This window comes from Leuciscus leuciscus, assembly GCF_965113295.1.
Source record: "Leuciscus leuciscus genome assembly, chromosome: 20".
NCBI classification, from domain to species: Eukaryota; Metazoa; Chordata; class Actinopteri; order Cypriniformes; family Leuciscidae; genus Leuciscus; species Leuciscus leuciscus.
Window position 1 is genome coordinate 19,612,727 of NC_138744.1, and position 15,380 is coordinate 19,628,106.

Below are 15,380 nucleotides of genomic sequence, written 5' to 3' on the forward strand. Positions count from 1 at the left end.
TTACCTCGACAAAAACCCAATGGGATTTTTCCATAGGCTTTTGGATAGTTTTCACAGATGAATGCAACTTTTATGAATTTTGAAGCCGAAATACAATAGGCATAAGTAAAAAGCTAAAGGTAGGCTATAAACGAACTACACCACGGTCGCATGACTTCAACATCACCATCATAAGCTTCCAAAACTCTTTCAGTTTTTATCTAGGCCTAAACAACATTTTCCCAGAAAGTTTCAGTTAGAATAGTTTATAAGAGCACAATTATAAGCATAAGGAGGCTGTAAAAGCAGACTGGGTTTACCTGTTATGTGTGATGACGTTTAATGTCCCAGACAGCCTCTGTAGTCCCATTGTTTTTCAACAGCTCTGGTCCCATTTAGCAACTTGTTAGCAACCGCATTTTTCAAGACACATAACAGCTTAAAAAATCACGAGAGGCGTAATACTGCTGTATTTTATGTTGTAGAATAAAATGTTAAAGTATCTTGAGCTTGTGTTCACCAAAGACATTATTTCAGCCATTTAACCAAAAACCTAATTAAAAAAGGAAGTGCTAAAACGCTAACTCGTTTCAGCGATTATTTGGCCCACAAATTTACGTCATACCTGCTGCTCTACACCTCTTTTCGCTAGCCAGTTAGCAGCATCAGCTAACAGTATTTTTCAAATAGGCTAGGTTTTCAGCATGGTTCATTAATAAATATTTATATTTTAGGCTTTTTTAATTCGTATTTTAAGCTAAAGCTGCTTGTACTCTGATTTAGCTGTAAATGTATAAAGCAAATGCTTAATCTGAGTGGGGGCATTTTACCCCACCTGTGGTGCAGTCAAATTTTTGTCAAAAATCTAATAACACGAAAACTTTGGACATTTTTCATATTTAGTTTATAATTTATGCCATTGTCACTGAAAACTAGTATAACTATTCTAGACACATTTAACTTTTGTTTCACAGACAAAAATTACGTGATTTAATTTTTTTTAATTAAAATTAGGCGTTTCCCCCCACCCTATCAATATATGAAGTTTCATGTAACAAAGTTCGGGAGGAGCACGTTCAGGTAATCAACCAATCAGCACAAGAGAAAGCCGGTATAAATAAAGCCTTTCCTCACCTTCTGTCTCACGACAAGTTTCTCAGCATCCCTCCACCACCCCATCACCTCACACTCGGCTGGGTCTACACCAGTATGAGGGGGGAGTACTCTGGGTTCGGGCCAAATTCCGAGCTCGGAGCCCTCCCCTGGACAGCAAGCCAAATACGCATAAATACTACATCAGATTCCATGTACGTGTGAACTCGTGAAAGGCAATAGAACAATTCTATATAAAACAATAGTGGATTTAACATTAATAAAAAATGTTTACGTGTAACGTTACAATTTATGTTTTTAATGTAACCTCCAGCCTTTAAATACTTTGGTCAATTTAATATAATTTATGCAATTTAATTTTACTTATTTGAAAGAATTAAAAGAGCAATTTCATGTCTATCCTTGTGTTGTTCAACCAGTCGAGGATGATGGGATTATACAAAGATACCCTGCACTGATCTACTAAATCCACTAGATGGCGATATTATGCAACTGTAATTCACCTCCACTCCTATGGAAAATGTAAACTTCCTTAAAGCACACTTTTCACTTTCTCACTAGTTAAATTTGTCAACGAACTAAGTCCAAACTCGCACATGTCTGTGAGTGTGTATACACGTAGATTGATTCATAGACATATATATAGGCTAATTAATACGAAATGTTTTTACATGTGATGTTTATTTATTATTTATTCGATATTTAATCTCAAGTATGCTCTTCAGTGACCCTGCTGGCTCCTTTGTAGACAAGTTCACTAACTTTTTGCCATTTGCTATTTATTCACAACACTACATTTTGCATGTAGACCTATAGGAAAACAAGGAATTTCTGATACGAGTCTCTTTATCAAAATGCCATTGGACTGTTCTTTTCATTCAATAAGGTTATTTTAACATTTGATTTAGTCTAGTTGCAGTTTCAAATCTGCATATATTATATTAGTATCTCAGTGTTAATATTATTACCACGAGAGAGTGCCATTTTCCATTCTAAACCACAATGCTGACACCGATGAAATAACAGCTAATACAGCTAGCAGGTACACAATCTATACATTTAATAATTCCAGCACTTCAGACACAATTAGTCATAATATACCGCTTCTTCTCTTCCAATCTCGTTTGTGAATACCCTTTGCACATTCCACGGTAGAAATGATTGTATGTGAAAATCAGTCACACCAGAATCTATTCTTATCCCGTTATATAACTAGAGGGATGAAATCAAGTCCACTATGTAAAAAGAGACTTGGAAAGAAACTTTATCTACAATTTTCCATCTACTCAGGGGTTCAGTTAAACACTTTTACATAGTGACCTGCTTTTGCCTTGGAAACAAATTTGAGTATAATGTGTTAATACCATAAAGAGATGATATTTAATGAATAATACAGTATGATACAATTAGATAATGTAGGTCCACTGACACATTTAATTGTACAGACAAAACTAAAGGGATCAAATTTAATTTGGCTTATGAAGCACTAATATGTTTATGGACAAATCAAAAGATAAAAATAGATCTGCAGCTCTGCCTATGGGTTTATTAGTCTCTGTAGAGTAATTGGTTACAACTTTCTTCAAGCACTATTATCTATAAACAATAAAACCTATTAAATCTGAAAGCACAATGGTTCAAATATTGACTCACTTTAATTAGTTAACTAATGTAGCTGGTTTAATTCATTTGTTCTGCTTTAAGCTGCTTAATGAGCTTCTAACAACTAATTTCTTAGTTCAGCATAACCATGTACTTTGTTGCATACACAGCGATTATACATTAAGCAATATAAAGTATGTCATGCATAAAGAAGACTATGAAAATCTGATATTTTACAAGCATTGAATGTCCTGTTCCAAATTACACATGCATCGAGACACCATCGAAAAAACTATCTATAAAAATATTATTAAAGATAAAGATTATTTACCCACAACAATTTAAGACTGTAAATAGAGTTTCTTGAACCATACTAAAACATAATTTTGCTAAATATACATTTTTTACAATATACAACGATATAAAACATTTTGGAGTCTCAAAGCTATAAAGATTACTGCCTCAAATCAATATATTACAAAACATCACTAGCACAAGACAGCTCTGCACAAAGTGGTGGTAAATTCCCTTTAAAATATTTTTTTTTCTATAATAGCTATTAAACATACACATTTGCTTACATTAAGGCTGTGTTATTAAACCTTTCATGCATTATTGCTTACTTTATAGTTATAACTCCAACATAAAACTGTAGGCTGTAGACCATAATTCTGCTCACATCCTTCAAAAGTGTTCAGTCAGCTGTAGGTATGTAGTCAGCATCTTGTAGGTATGCTGATGTAGTGTGTTGAATGATTTAAAACAGTCTGTGTGTGTTCATTCCTTCGACCCAAACAGCACCACGTCTCGTTGTTTGCATGGTTTCCTGCATCCCGTTCAACATGTTTATGTTCAGTATGCTGTAATATCTCAAAATAAAAGAATTGCATGTTGTTCGGGTGTATGAAAGGATCCGGGGTCTCAGATGTTGATTTGTTTTATCAAGTCTCCTGTTTCTTCGCTTGACTTTCTTTGCCCTGAGAGAAAGAAAGGCTGAGGGGCTTTCAACTAATCATGTTGTCAAGCATCAGCCGTGTCCATGCTCAGAAATGGCATTTCCAGGAGTGCGGTCTTAACCTGCAGAGGACAAAGAATGAGAGAAATAGTAAGAGCGAGAGCACCTTACAAGCAAATATAAAGCAAGCAAGTGAAATTATTAAAGGACCCTTGAAGTGCGGAGAAATAAAAGGCATTGATCCATGCGGTGACCTTATAGCTGTTATAGTTAGTGCTTCACATCTAGAGCCCGACTGTCCACAAACACACTTGGAAAATATTAGCTTGTGTTACTGTACATTTCCAATAGCAAATGGTTTGGTTAGCCTTGAATAATTGGAAAGAAACAAAAAATTGTCATTAGGGGAAGTAAAAGAAACCTTCTATGTAAACAAGCCTTCATTTCTTTTATCAGTCTTGTTTTAACTGCTCTGTTATAATATTTAGATATTTTTACTGAAATATAAGACAAAAAAATACTGCTAGAAAATAATTTATTTAATTATTTAGCAGTAATGGGATGTGCTGACATTAAATTCTGGTTGATTTGATAAGCCAATAAATATTTTCATGTTCTGGGCAATAACTGAAAAAACATTCAAAGGTATAATATAAAATGTTTAATATTTAAATCAAAATATTTAATAATTATAATTTAATGAAAAATAAAATATTAAGGACTAATATAATAAATGGATAATGATTATGAATTGATAAATAGCTAACATAAAATTCTAGATTACTTAAATCAAATACAATAAAAAAAGTTTTATAATTATTAATTAAAATAAAATATTAAAAACTAGTAAATGGCTAATAACTAATAACTTTCTAACATTACAATTAGCCTTTCGCCGAGCCCCGCCCCCCTTAGTTACTGTTGCTACGTCCGACAAACAAATGGTCAAACACGACCAGCGCGACAGACTGCCATGACGGGAAGAGGTATACCCGTGCGCGTCAGTGACCTTTTTTGGAGCAATACCTCCGCGATATCCTCCAGATCGAGGCAAAAGTGGTTACAGTATGCAGTGGAGGGATATATTCAAAATATAAAAACACGCAATGAACGAGACACGACTACTATCGAGGCTTACCGGTCTCAAGCGAAATCTGAGAAACCCCATGACAATCGCAAAAAAAAATCTCTAATACCCACGCAATCGACATAAACACACTTGGAAGTTTGTGATCAACCAGCATCCGTAGGCATCGTAGACCTCTTCTTCTGTCTTGATTTGTCCGATTTGTTGCAGACAATCGCAGTTATCTGAGCTGTTAGCTATATTTTGCTCATTTTTATTAGCAAATTTGATTTTTATTTTTTTGTTCCAGTTCAGCCCTGCTAACGTTATGTGCTTTGTTCTTGGGGAAGGGAAAAAACTAACGTTAGGGTTGCCAAATGTCCCGTATTTTGGGCATAATTTATTTGTCATAATTAATAATGCATAATTTATATCTCCCTTGTCCTGTTTTTTTTTACTGCAAAGCTGATAACCACTGACTGATACAGCAGCAGTGCTGATCACGACACCTGTTATCATCCTATCAATAATAATAATATATAATATATCATTATTTAGGGACTTTGTCATTTGATAATTGACATTATCATTGTTTGATTTTCCGCTCCGAGCGGGACTTTCAATGTCAGCATTTTGATTTCGGCAAATCAGTTTAGGCGAATGCAAACAACGTTATTGATTCCAACATCCACCCACGCAAGAAAACGTGCAACCTACCTGAGGGAATAATACGCTGATTTACTGCTCAATAAATATTTATGATTGTTATCAATGTAGAAAACTGTTTTTGTTTTTTTCAGGATTCTTTGATGAATAGAAAGTTTCAGAGTTTTCTGAAATAGAAAGCTTTTCTAACGTTATAAATGTATATACTGTCACTTTTGATCAATTGAATGCATCCTTGTCTATTACTTTTCTTAATTTCTTAAAAAAATCTTACTGACCCCAAATTACTTTTACCGGTTCTTTGTGGCAAGCTTTATGCGTGCAGTCGTGCGCTTGAGTGCGGCTATATTACGTAAACGCTCATTATCCTGTATTTAAGTAATTCAATTAATATAAAGGGGCGATTTGTCCACTAATGGCTTACTAATGAATAACTATAGTCGACTAGAAAATGTTTTTTTTGTCGGAGGCAGCCCTTATTCCACATTTTTACAAACGCCGTGGGCTTCACCATCTTGCTTGGAGAATGTTTGTCGGACCTGCTCACATAGTAACGGTTGCTATGATGTGTGATTGGACAATGGCCGTTTTGGGGGAGGGGCCGGCGAGAGGTCAATTGTATACTATTTAAAGCTAAATATTATTTTATTACTATAAATTAATTAAAAAACTAAAATATTTAAAACTAATAAATGGCTATTAAAGTATTGTCTAACAAAACGGAGGCTAGCTAGACCCTCCCTCCTCCTTATCCGCGCACTAACCCCCCAAACCCCACCCCCAAATCCTTCTTGTCGGTTATTGGCTGGAACAGTTTGTTATGTTTCGTGGTCCAGGTTGGCCCAGTTTGTTTTTGTTGCTGTTTGTGGAGCTTGGGCTGTCTACAGAGACCGAGTTTTTTTACAGTGTGTTCAGGGGACAGGCAGCTAGCGGATAGTGAGATGTTTGCTGTATGTGACAAAAACATTTTCAGCCTAAAAAACACGTGACATCGTTTAGAGCACCTTTAACTAGCTGATAAACATTACAAACACTATAATACTTAAATCTGAAAGAATAAAAAAATAAAATCAGTTGTTCTAAACTGTATTAAAAGCTACAGGTGAATTCACAGAATTATAATATTCAGTATGAAAATTAATATTCATTTTAAGATTTACTCAAAATGACATTTAATAGTGTTACTAAATTATAAGTGTTTTTAAAGATTAAATTGAATTGGCTGATAAATGACAACAAAGGTAATCTAAATGCAAAAATATGAGATATGAGCATGCACAATTAAATATTGTCCATTATACTGTACATCTAACTTTGACTGTTAATTTAAAAATCCCTCTAATATCGGATGATTACCAATATGGTACCAATATATTGTGCATCTCCATTAGTGATGTTTATAACTGATGTGATTTCTCTAAATTAATTAATTTTTTTCATAGCACAGTTGTGTGAATTGGGACTTGTGTGGACGTTAGTACAGTATGTGTGTGTTTGTGTATAAATGGCAAACCTTTTACCTGTACAGTGCATCTGTGAGTGCAATATACAGCAGGTCTTTGGTATCGGAGAGCATTATCTGCCTTCTGGAAGGCCCATCATGCCTCTGGGTTTGGTCACAGCATCGCCCTGATAGAGGCTTGCTGATGTGTTTTTTGTCACTCACAGGAAACTGCCGGTCTGAGTTAAGGCCTCCCGATGAGCACTATGGTACACTTCCCTCAGCTGCCTCACGTTCCGACCCACCGAGGACTCGCAACCGTAGTATTTCTGAAAGGATTCAAAATATAATGAGAGGATGAGATATTAACAGTGCATCTCTGAACATTATGCTGAGGCAGATTTTAGGCTTGGCTCCAATCTGCAGATATTAGGCTTCAATCAGCATGTCCTTGCCAAACCAGTGAGGCATTGACTGAAGCTGAAGACACTGAAGCTCAGGATGCTCCAGAGCGACTGTCACTGTAGTAAATGAATGGTGCTGTTCTATGGTAACATTGCAAGGAAAATACTCAGGATGTGTGGCCATAAAAATCTATTCTATTCGGAATTTTGTTTGATGGTCAGTATGAGATATGACCTAGACAGACCCATGACAGGTGCAGAACAACATCAAACAGTGTGAGTCCATCAATACTGTGTGAAACTGACCTCAGCGCAGTGGAAGACCTTCAGCATGTCTGAATGAAAGGTGTCCAGACTCTCATAGTGGCCTGAGAGGAGCTGCCTCTGCAACATACTAAGATCAACAGGAGCCGAGCCTGATCTGGAAGAGAAAACACAAATTAAATACATTTTCCCCAACAAATATGAAATCAAAATGGGAGGTTTGTGATTTTAGTCCTTGTCTGGTAGCTTTGAGGCCATCTATATTCTAGTGTAGGCTACTGACTGAAATGTTGTACTCAATGTTGTACTATACAAATTGTTGTCCGATAAAATGCTCTGTAGAGTGAGAACATCCCCTACCGCCAAATTATACATGCTCTACCATTCAAAAGTTTGGAGTCTATAAGAAAGTCTTTAATGCAGCAAGTAAGCATTGTTCAAAAGTGACACTTAAGACATTTACAATGTTACAAAATATTTATATTTCAAATAAATGCTGTTCTTTTGAACTTCCTATCCATCAAAGAATCTAGAAAAAAATGCATAATGGTTTACACCAAAATATTTAGCAGCACAACTGAATGTAGATAATAATAAGAATAAATGTTTCTTGAGCACCACATCAGCATATTAGAATGATTTCTTAAGGAAAAAGCTCATTTAAATTTTTTATAATATGTCACAATATTATGGTTTTTAATGTATTTTTGATCAAATAAATGCAGACTTGGTGATCGTAAGACTTTCGTACCGACCCCAAACTTTTGTATGTACTGTCTCCAACTAGCAATAGCAAGGAGCAAATCAAAGTTAATTGCTGTGTGTTTGGTTGCACCAACTAATCAATTACTGAATTGTCAGTTTTGGTTGAAGTATTTTTTTAAGATGGAGACATGTCAAGGTGAATGGCCTCTAAAAATGTAATTAGCCACACCAGGTGCCAAACCATTCCCCAATCAGAGGCAGGCATTTAATAAAACCAGACAACCTCCTTCCATGCTATATTTTAACTTCACAGTTCTGTTATGATAATAGACCTCCTATTATGGAAGTCTCCTACAATAGGTTTACATGAAAATAATTGTCACAGTGTCTAAAACAGTTTGATCAAGGATTCGGTCTCTCAAAACCCCTCCTTTCTGAGAGCCTACTCTGCTCTGATTGGTTAGATGACCCAGTCATGTTTTTGGTCTACCGCTTACAGTGTGTGTCGGAAACAAAACGGCAATTATTATCATTTAAAGAGACATGCACTGAAACGGGTCGCTGTGAACAGAGCTGTTTTTGAGGAGGTAAAAAGGGTGTTGTTTTACACAACCATTGAGGAATTTTAACCAAAGTATGTGACAAACTTTGCATGAAGACCCTAAAGAATCATACCAACTTGTGGAAAATGGGCATCCGATGACCCCTTTAATAACTATCATCACCACACCACCGCTTTAAGAGCATTCTGTAATCTACTGTAGCTGTCAGTGGAAAGAGGATTCAACTCCCAGATTCCCTGATTCTCTAATCATCTGGAGACTGTGAAGAGAACAGCAGAGAGTCGCTGAGCAAACAACACTTGCGAGTGGAAAAGCACACACACACAAACCTCTTTCTGGAGCACAGGTTCAGCAGAGGAGCGGCGAGGGACTGTCCAGATGACCCTAAAAACACAAATGACAGAAAGAGTGATCAACTGTGCTGGTGTTCACACTGAGCCTCTGTCTCTGTCTCTTTTGCGACACGTCTCTATTAATAAAATCAACAGACGTACCCTTGTGACTGACAATGACGTCATAGATCCCCTGGAGTGTTTGCGTGAGGTTTCTGCTCCGTACACTTCTCCCCTCCTCATCTCCCTCGCCGCCGAGTCTGTTTTCAGTTGTGCTCGAGTGAGTCAAGTGCTGGTCTGTAATGTGCAGAACACACATCCTCTTACACATACAGAATATAGTCGTATTATTACACATACATGATACACAGCACACTTGAAAAACGTGCGCAGACTATTCAATGCACATTCAGTAATGAACTGCAATCTGAAGACTCTCACAGTCTGTCATCTTTATTTTAAGCGCAATAATCGGAATGCACTTAAATACACTTTTTCCATGAACTCAACGGGACAGGGTAGCCTGTACGTGCCAGTTGCGCAAGCCATTAACCACATGTCCTCTTCTGCCCTTTTGACTAATGCGGAGTGGAAATAGGATTGAGGTGGTTTTGGGAGCTGGTCCAGAGCTACGGCCCACAGAGCATGAAGGAGGAGGAGGAATAGCTGATGCCATGTTCTTCATCAAGAAACTGCCTCAGGTCAAAAAAAGCGCTAGAAACGGAGTGTCCCACTTAATTTAAGTGTCTTTTGTAGCACCAGTACATACGCTTAGGTCAAGGTGAGGTTTGCTGGAAAACCAATTCACTTCAGCTACACACTTAGAATGTATAATATTAGAGTCATATCATGAGGGATCAATTTCATACTACACTCAAAACTTAAAAAAGGAACAGTTGTTGAAATTACACTGAAATGGCTTTAATACTTCCACAACTCAAATACATTCGAACACAAACCAAATACATTTCAAAACTCATCGAAAAGACGCCCATCCAGCGGTAAAAAACCCTGTACGAATGGACATGACTCCAAGTTTTATCTATTTGGTATTCAAAAACTTGGCCCATATTAAGGAAAAATCTGAATAGATACTTTTTTCTTCTAGATACTTTTTTAAATAAAGTCTCTGATACTTGATAATAGTTTGTGTAAAATTTCAGTTTAGTGATGCTGACACTTTTTATTTCTTTGCCTTTTATTTCTTTGATATTATATTATCTGCAAATACAGTTTTTTAAACATATACTTTTAAGGTACAAAATACACTACAAGTGCACATTCAATACAGATAAGCACACTTCTTTTTCACAAGAGGGAACTATGTTGGACTTGACAGCAAACCTGCAGCTTGTGAGTAAAAGCACATCAACACACGGGGTCATTTCTCATGCGAAGATGACAGTCTAAAAGGCACAACAGCCTGCATAATTAAGATAAGAGTCAAAGTGGATGGAAAATTGTCATAAAATGTAAATAAATGATGACAGAATATTTTTTTTAGGCAATATACCCCTTTAACAGCTGAGAACAATTTGACAACACACACACACACACACACACACACACACACACACACACACACACACACACACACACACACACACACACACACACACACACACACACACACACACACACACACACACACACACACACACACACACACACACACACTTTACAGCTATACACACACTGCTGGACCTGACTTAGTGCTGGAGTCTTCCAGATCCCCTTTCTGACTTTGGCTGCTCCCTCCATCTTCTTTGTTTTCATTCTCTCGCTTTGTCACGTCCTCCCTCAGGAGCAATGCCTGTCTGTCTCTCATTTTTTCATAGTTTCTCACCAGAAAAATGCCATGTTCCAAGACGAAACTCCTATCAGGGGAATAAGAGCAATCACAGATGTATGAACAAACATAAGAAGTACAAGGCAATGAGAAATGTGAGTGTGCAAGTAAGAGGAGAGCATAAAACGATCCATAAAACAAAAAAGGAATTTGAGGAAAGGGTAGAAATCTTGTTATTTGTTATCACTGTGTGTTCTTGCCTCTCCTCATAAGACAAGGGCATCATCAGGAGAGGGGAGGGGACATTTTCAGCATCATTGCCTTTCTCCTGCAAATAAAGTCATTCGCAATGTGACCCAACTGACCATGCACTTTAAACTAATTCACAATGATGAAGACACATTCAGGCATGACGTAATGGAACAGGAGTAATGGAGGACTGAAGCTTTATCTGAATATACCTGCTGTTCGAATGGGTCAGATTGATTGGGAAGCTTATCATCCGTTTCTGTTTCACTGATTTCTTCTCCAACGTCTTCTGTAGTTGGTGTACAGCTGACATTTCTATGATTAAGAAAAAAGGTTCAGACAAACAAATTGAAACCAAGTGTAAAAGACAGCCTAAAAGAAATTCACACTTTAAATTCAACAATAGATGTTTTGCCTGCGAATGTGCTTGTGTATGTGTGTGTTCATTTACCTATTAAGGCTGTCAGAAACACAGTCACGAGTCACACTGTGCTTATGAGGTTTACAGAAACTGTCTTCGGTCTGAGTGTGAGATTTTACATCAAAAGACCCATCTCAAAAAGACAAAGAAGAAAATGTTTACACAGTATTCACTGATTTTAAAGACTTAATTCAGAGAACAAAGCCATTTTAAAGGGGTGGTTGATTATGATTTCACTTCTCTAACTTTAGTTAGTGTGTAATGTTTCTGTTTGAGCATAAACAACATCTGCAAAGTTACGACGCTTAAAGTTCAAAGCAAAGGGAGATATTTGCTTTTAAAGAAATAGCCTTTTAAGGACTACAACAAAAGGCTGGTAGGGACTACACAAGCTTCCTCCCAGGTTAGTGACATCACAAACCCTAAAATTTACATGAACCCCTCCCCCGGGAACGCGATTTATAGATTATCATGACAGAATATGCTAATCAATGACTAGAAGATAACTACACATAAGCTACATAAATTCATCAACTAACCATTCAGAAATGTCCTGTTGCATTCTACATGTTGTCACTTCTTCTTGAGTCTCTCCATCTTTCTCTGACTCCGGTTTGAACAGGCTAAAGGCTAAAGGTTTGTGAAAGTTTCAGTGCATGTCTGTGTGAGGTAATCGAAGCTGCTAAGAACGAGCTCTTGAAGCTCCGCCCTCTGTGCCGGTAGCAGCAGCTCATTTGCATTTAAAGGGACAGACACAAAAACAGTGCGTTTTTGCTCACCCTCAAAAAGTGACAATTTTATCATGCTATATAAAAATATCTGTGGGGCATTTTGAGCTAAAACTTCACATACACACTCTGGGGACATCAAATACTTACTTTACATCTTGTGAAAAGGGGCATTATACCACCCCTTTAAATATAATATTACACAGTAGTCAGTGACAGTCTTCAAATTTGATTGGCCAAGTGGCGGTTGTTTGTTGATTGGTTGTTTGTGTTTGCAGTGTTACAGATCTATGGAAGCCCATTTCCATCACATAAGAAAAAAACAACCCATACTTTTGTAAATCATAATCATGACATAAAGTACAAACTATGAGATACTAAGTCATAATTATGAAATAAAAGGTGCATTCATGAGATACTGACTCATAATTAAGACATCAAATAAAAAAAAGTCAAAATGAGATAAAGACAAAATTGACCAAAAAAAATGTGTCATAATTTGACAAAAGTTGATATTATGACATGAAAAATATATTTAAAACACATAAAATATTTTGAATACTGAGAAGAGATACATGTTAAAATTATGACAAAAGGTAAAAGATTATGAGATAATAATGGGATAAAAACTTTCTCATAATTTTGAGTTTCTTTTTGAGTCATTATGATGAATGTCAGAATATTCTTTTTGTCCTTTTTATACCATAACAATCTTTATGCCATAAATGTTATTTGTTTTGTCATCATTTTGACTTGTCATAATGACTTCTTATCTACTCATTTAAAATGTTGATGTCATAATTTTTTATCTCGTATTAATGACTTAAAAATTTGACTTTTTACTTTGTATATCATAATTTCGACTTAAGTCATAATTATGAAATTCAACTCATAATTATGATTTGCCACTGCATGATATTTTTTTTCGTATGTGGTACAAATGGGCTTCCATACAGATCACAGTATGTGAGCGGAAACTGAAAATGTTTAGTTATTTAGGTAAATTTAGGCCTCCTTACACCCACATACACAAACGACGACACACACAAATTAGCAGGTAAGTCTACTCACTGGATGGGGCTGTCTTCCGTGGGGTCTTCGACTTTTTAGGACGCTGTATTGGAACAGAGATTGTGTCACAATTATGGTATGACAGTGCTAAAAAAAACAATATTTAAAAGGACAGTTGACCCAAACAATTTTATTTTCATCATTTACTCATCCTAATGTCATTCGAAACCCTTAAGAACCAATGATCCATGGCATCATTGGTTCTCATGTGTCTTGTTACCAATTGTGAGGCACCATTTTTTGATGTGCAGATGTGTGAATAAGATTTGAGACCTACAGTCAAGGATTTTCACCAAATAATGACTTAAAGTTCCTCAAACAAAACTATTGAATGGCTTGGAATGTAGAGCACAAGTCATATGGGGCTTTTGTCGATTTAGTCTAATTAAGAGAAAGAAGTTTGACAAAATTCCCTCCTTTTCTGTTCCAGAATAAAGACATATGGGTTTGCAATGACATAAGGGCTAACAAAGGATGACAGACCATTCATGTTTTATGTTTTTCAAACTAATAAAAAAAAATACCTTTTTGTGTGCACAGAGTTGATATATGTCATGGGGCAACTGAAAGTCAATCCGTTTCAACCTCAGATACTTTCCTGTTACACACACACACACACACACACACACACACACACACACACACACACACACACACACACACACACACACACACAGGGGTTATGAATGTATCATTGAGATTCAGGTGTAAGAATGACGTTTTCAATAACGTATGACATATATTTTGAATATGTATATAGAATGGTTGAAAACTGAGGAGATTGTTCAAAAGTTTGGGGTTGGTAAACATTTTTTTTAATGTTTTTGAAAGAAGTCTCTTAAGTTCACCAAGGCTGCATTTATTTTATCAAAAATACAATAAAAATAGTAATATTGTGAAATATTATTACAACTTAAAATAAGTGTTTTCTATTTTAATATATTTAAAAATGTAATTTATTCTGTGATGGCAAAACTGATTTTTCAGCATCATTACTCCAGTCTTCAGTGTCACATGATCCTTCAGAAATTATTAAAATATGCTGATTTGGTGCTCAAGAAACATTTCTTATTATTATCAATGTAGAAAAAAAGTTGTGATGCATAATTATTTTGTGAAAACAATGATCTTTTTTTAGGAATCTTTGATGAAAATAATGTGCATTTTAATATTTTGAAAAATATGTTTGTAATTTTAATAATAATTTGTTTTAAATGGCTTACATTACACAAAAAAAATTCAACTCAAGAGTACATGCATGGGCCCTTAATTTATGAATTGTATTATGACAACAGCTTGGCCCATTAATAATAATTAGGTAAAGTCAAACATTGTACAGAAAAGTCAATAATTGTACAGTCAAACCAAACATTAATCAGACATAGACTAGTTGTTACAATGAGCGAGAAAGGTTGACGTCTCTAACCTCTGGGGAATCGCCCGTTTAACAAATGCATGCAGTTTTGTTTTTTTAACCGCCAGAGAGCCAAAAGTTACATAGTGTACCTTTAATTATTATTCATTCAACCAGCCTGCCAGTGACATTTCATAACTTGTGTGTCTGAACCAAGAGCTCTTGATTCTTTCATTCAATTCAAATTACGTTTGGATTTAATACAAGCTCATTATAGACTGACAGAAATCATTTCTAACTTTCAGTTCAACTTTCATAGTGACCTCCAAATGACCTCATTAAACTCACACACATACACAAACTTACCTACGTGTATAGGTGCAGGAAGCAGGCCGTACTCATGTTCTTCAGGGTCATACTCAAGGCAGTCTGTGTGAACTGAAGAGGACAGACTCATGGGGCTGTGCAGAATAAACAAAGAGACAGACGATTTGTCAAGCTCTTTGTAGAGAGCTCTGTAAATGAAGGCTGCATTTAAACAAATATTCTTAAGACTTGTTTATAAATACATGAGAGTTCACTCACTTCTCGCTTTTATACACATTCGAGTAAAGCCCCGCCAACTCATATTTCTTTTCAGGTGGCACAGCAGACCTCTTCTCTGATTGGCTGTTTACT

The 15,380-nt window shown here is 36.0% G+C and overlaps 1 protein-coding gene across 1 annotated transcript; it reads right to left on the reverse strand.

The window, feature by feature from the left end:
* Positions 1-2,453: 2,453 nt before the first annotated feature.
* LOC309483916 (histone-lysine N-methyltransferase ASH1L-like) lies at positions 2,454-15,374 on the reverse strand. Its single transcript, XM_082150018.1, has 13 exons — positions 15,288-15,374; positions 15,069-15,163; positions 13,873-13,946; positions 13,349-13,391; positions 11,580-11,682; positions 11,341-11,443; positions 11,140-11,207; positions 10,795-10,967; positions 9,253-9,387; positions 9,088-9,142; positions 7,533-7,647; positions 6,902-7,151; positions 2,454-3,771 (listed from the first exon to the last, which is right to left on the reverse strand). The coding sequence occupies exons 2-12, from the start codon at positions 15,157-15,159 to the stop codon at positions 7,044-7,046; spliced, it is 1,068 nt and encodes a 355-aa protein (XP_082006144.1). The 5' UTR covers positions 15,160-15,163; positions 15,288-15,374; the 3' UTR covers positions 2,454-3,771; positions 6,902-7,043.
* Between the last annotated feature and the right edge of the window lie 6 nt (positions 15,375-15,380).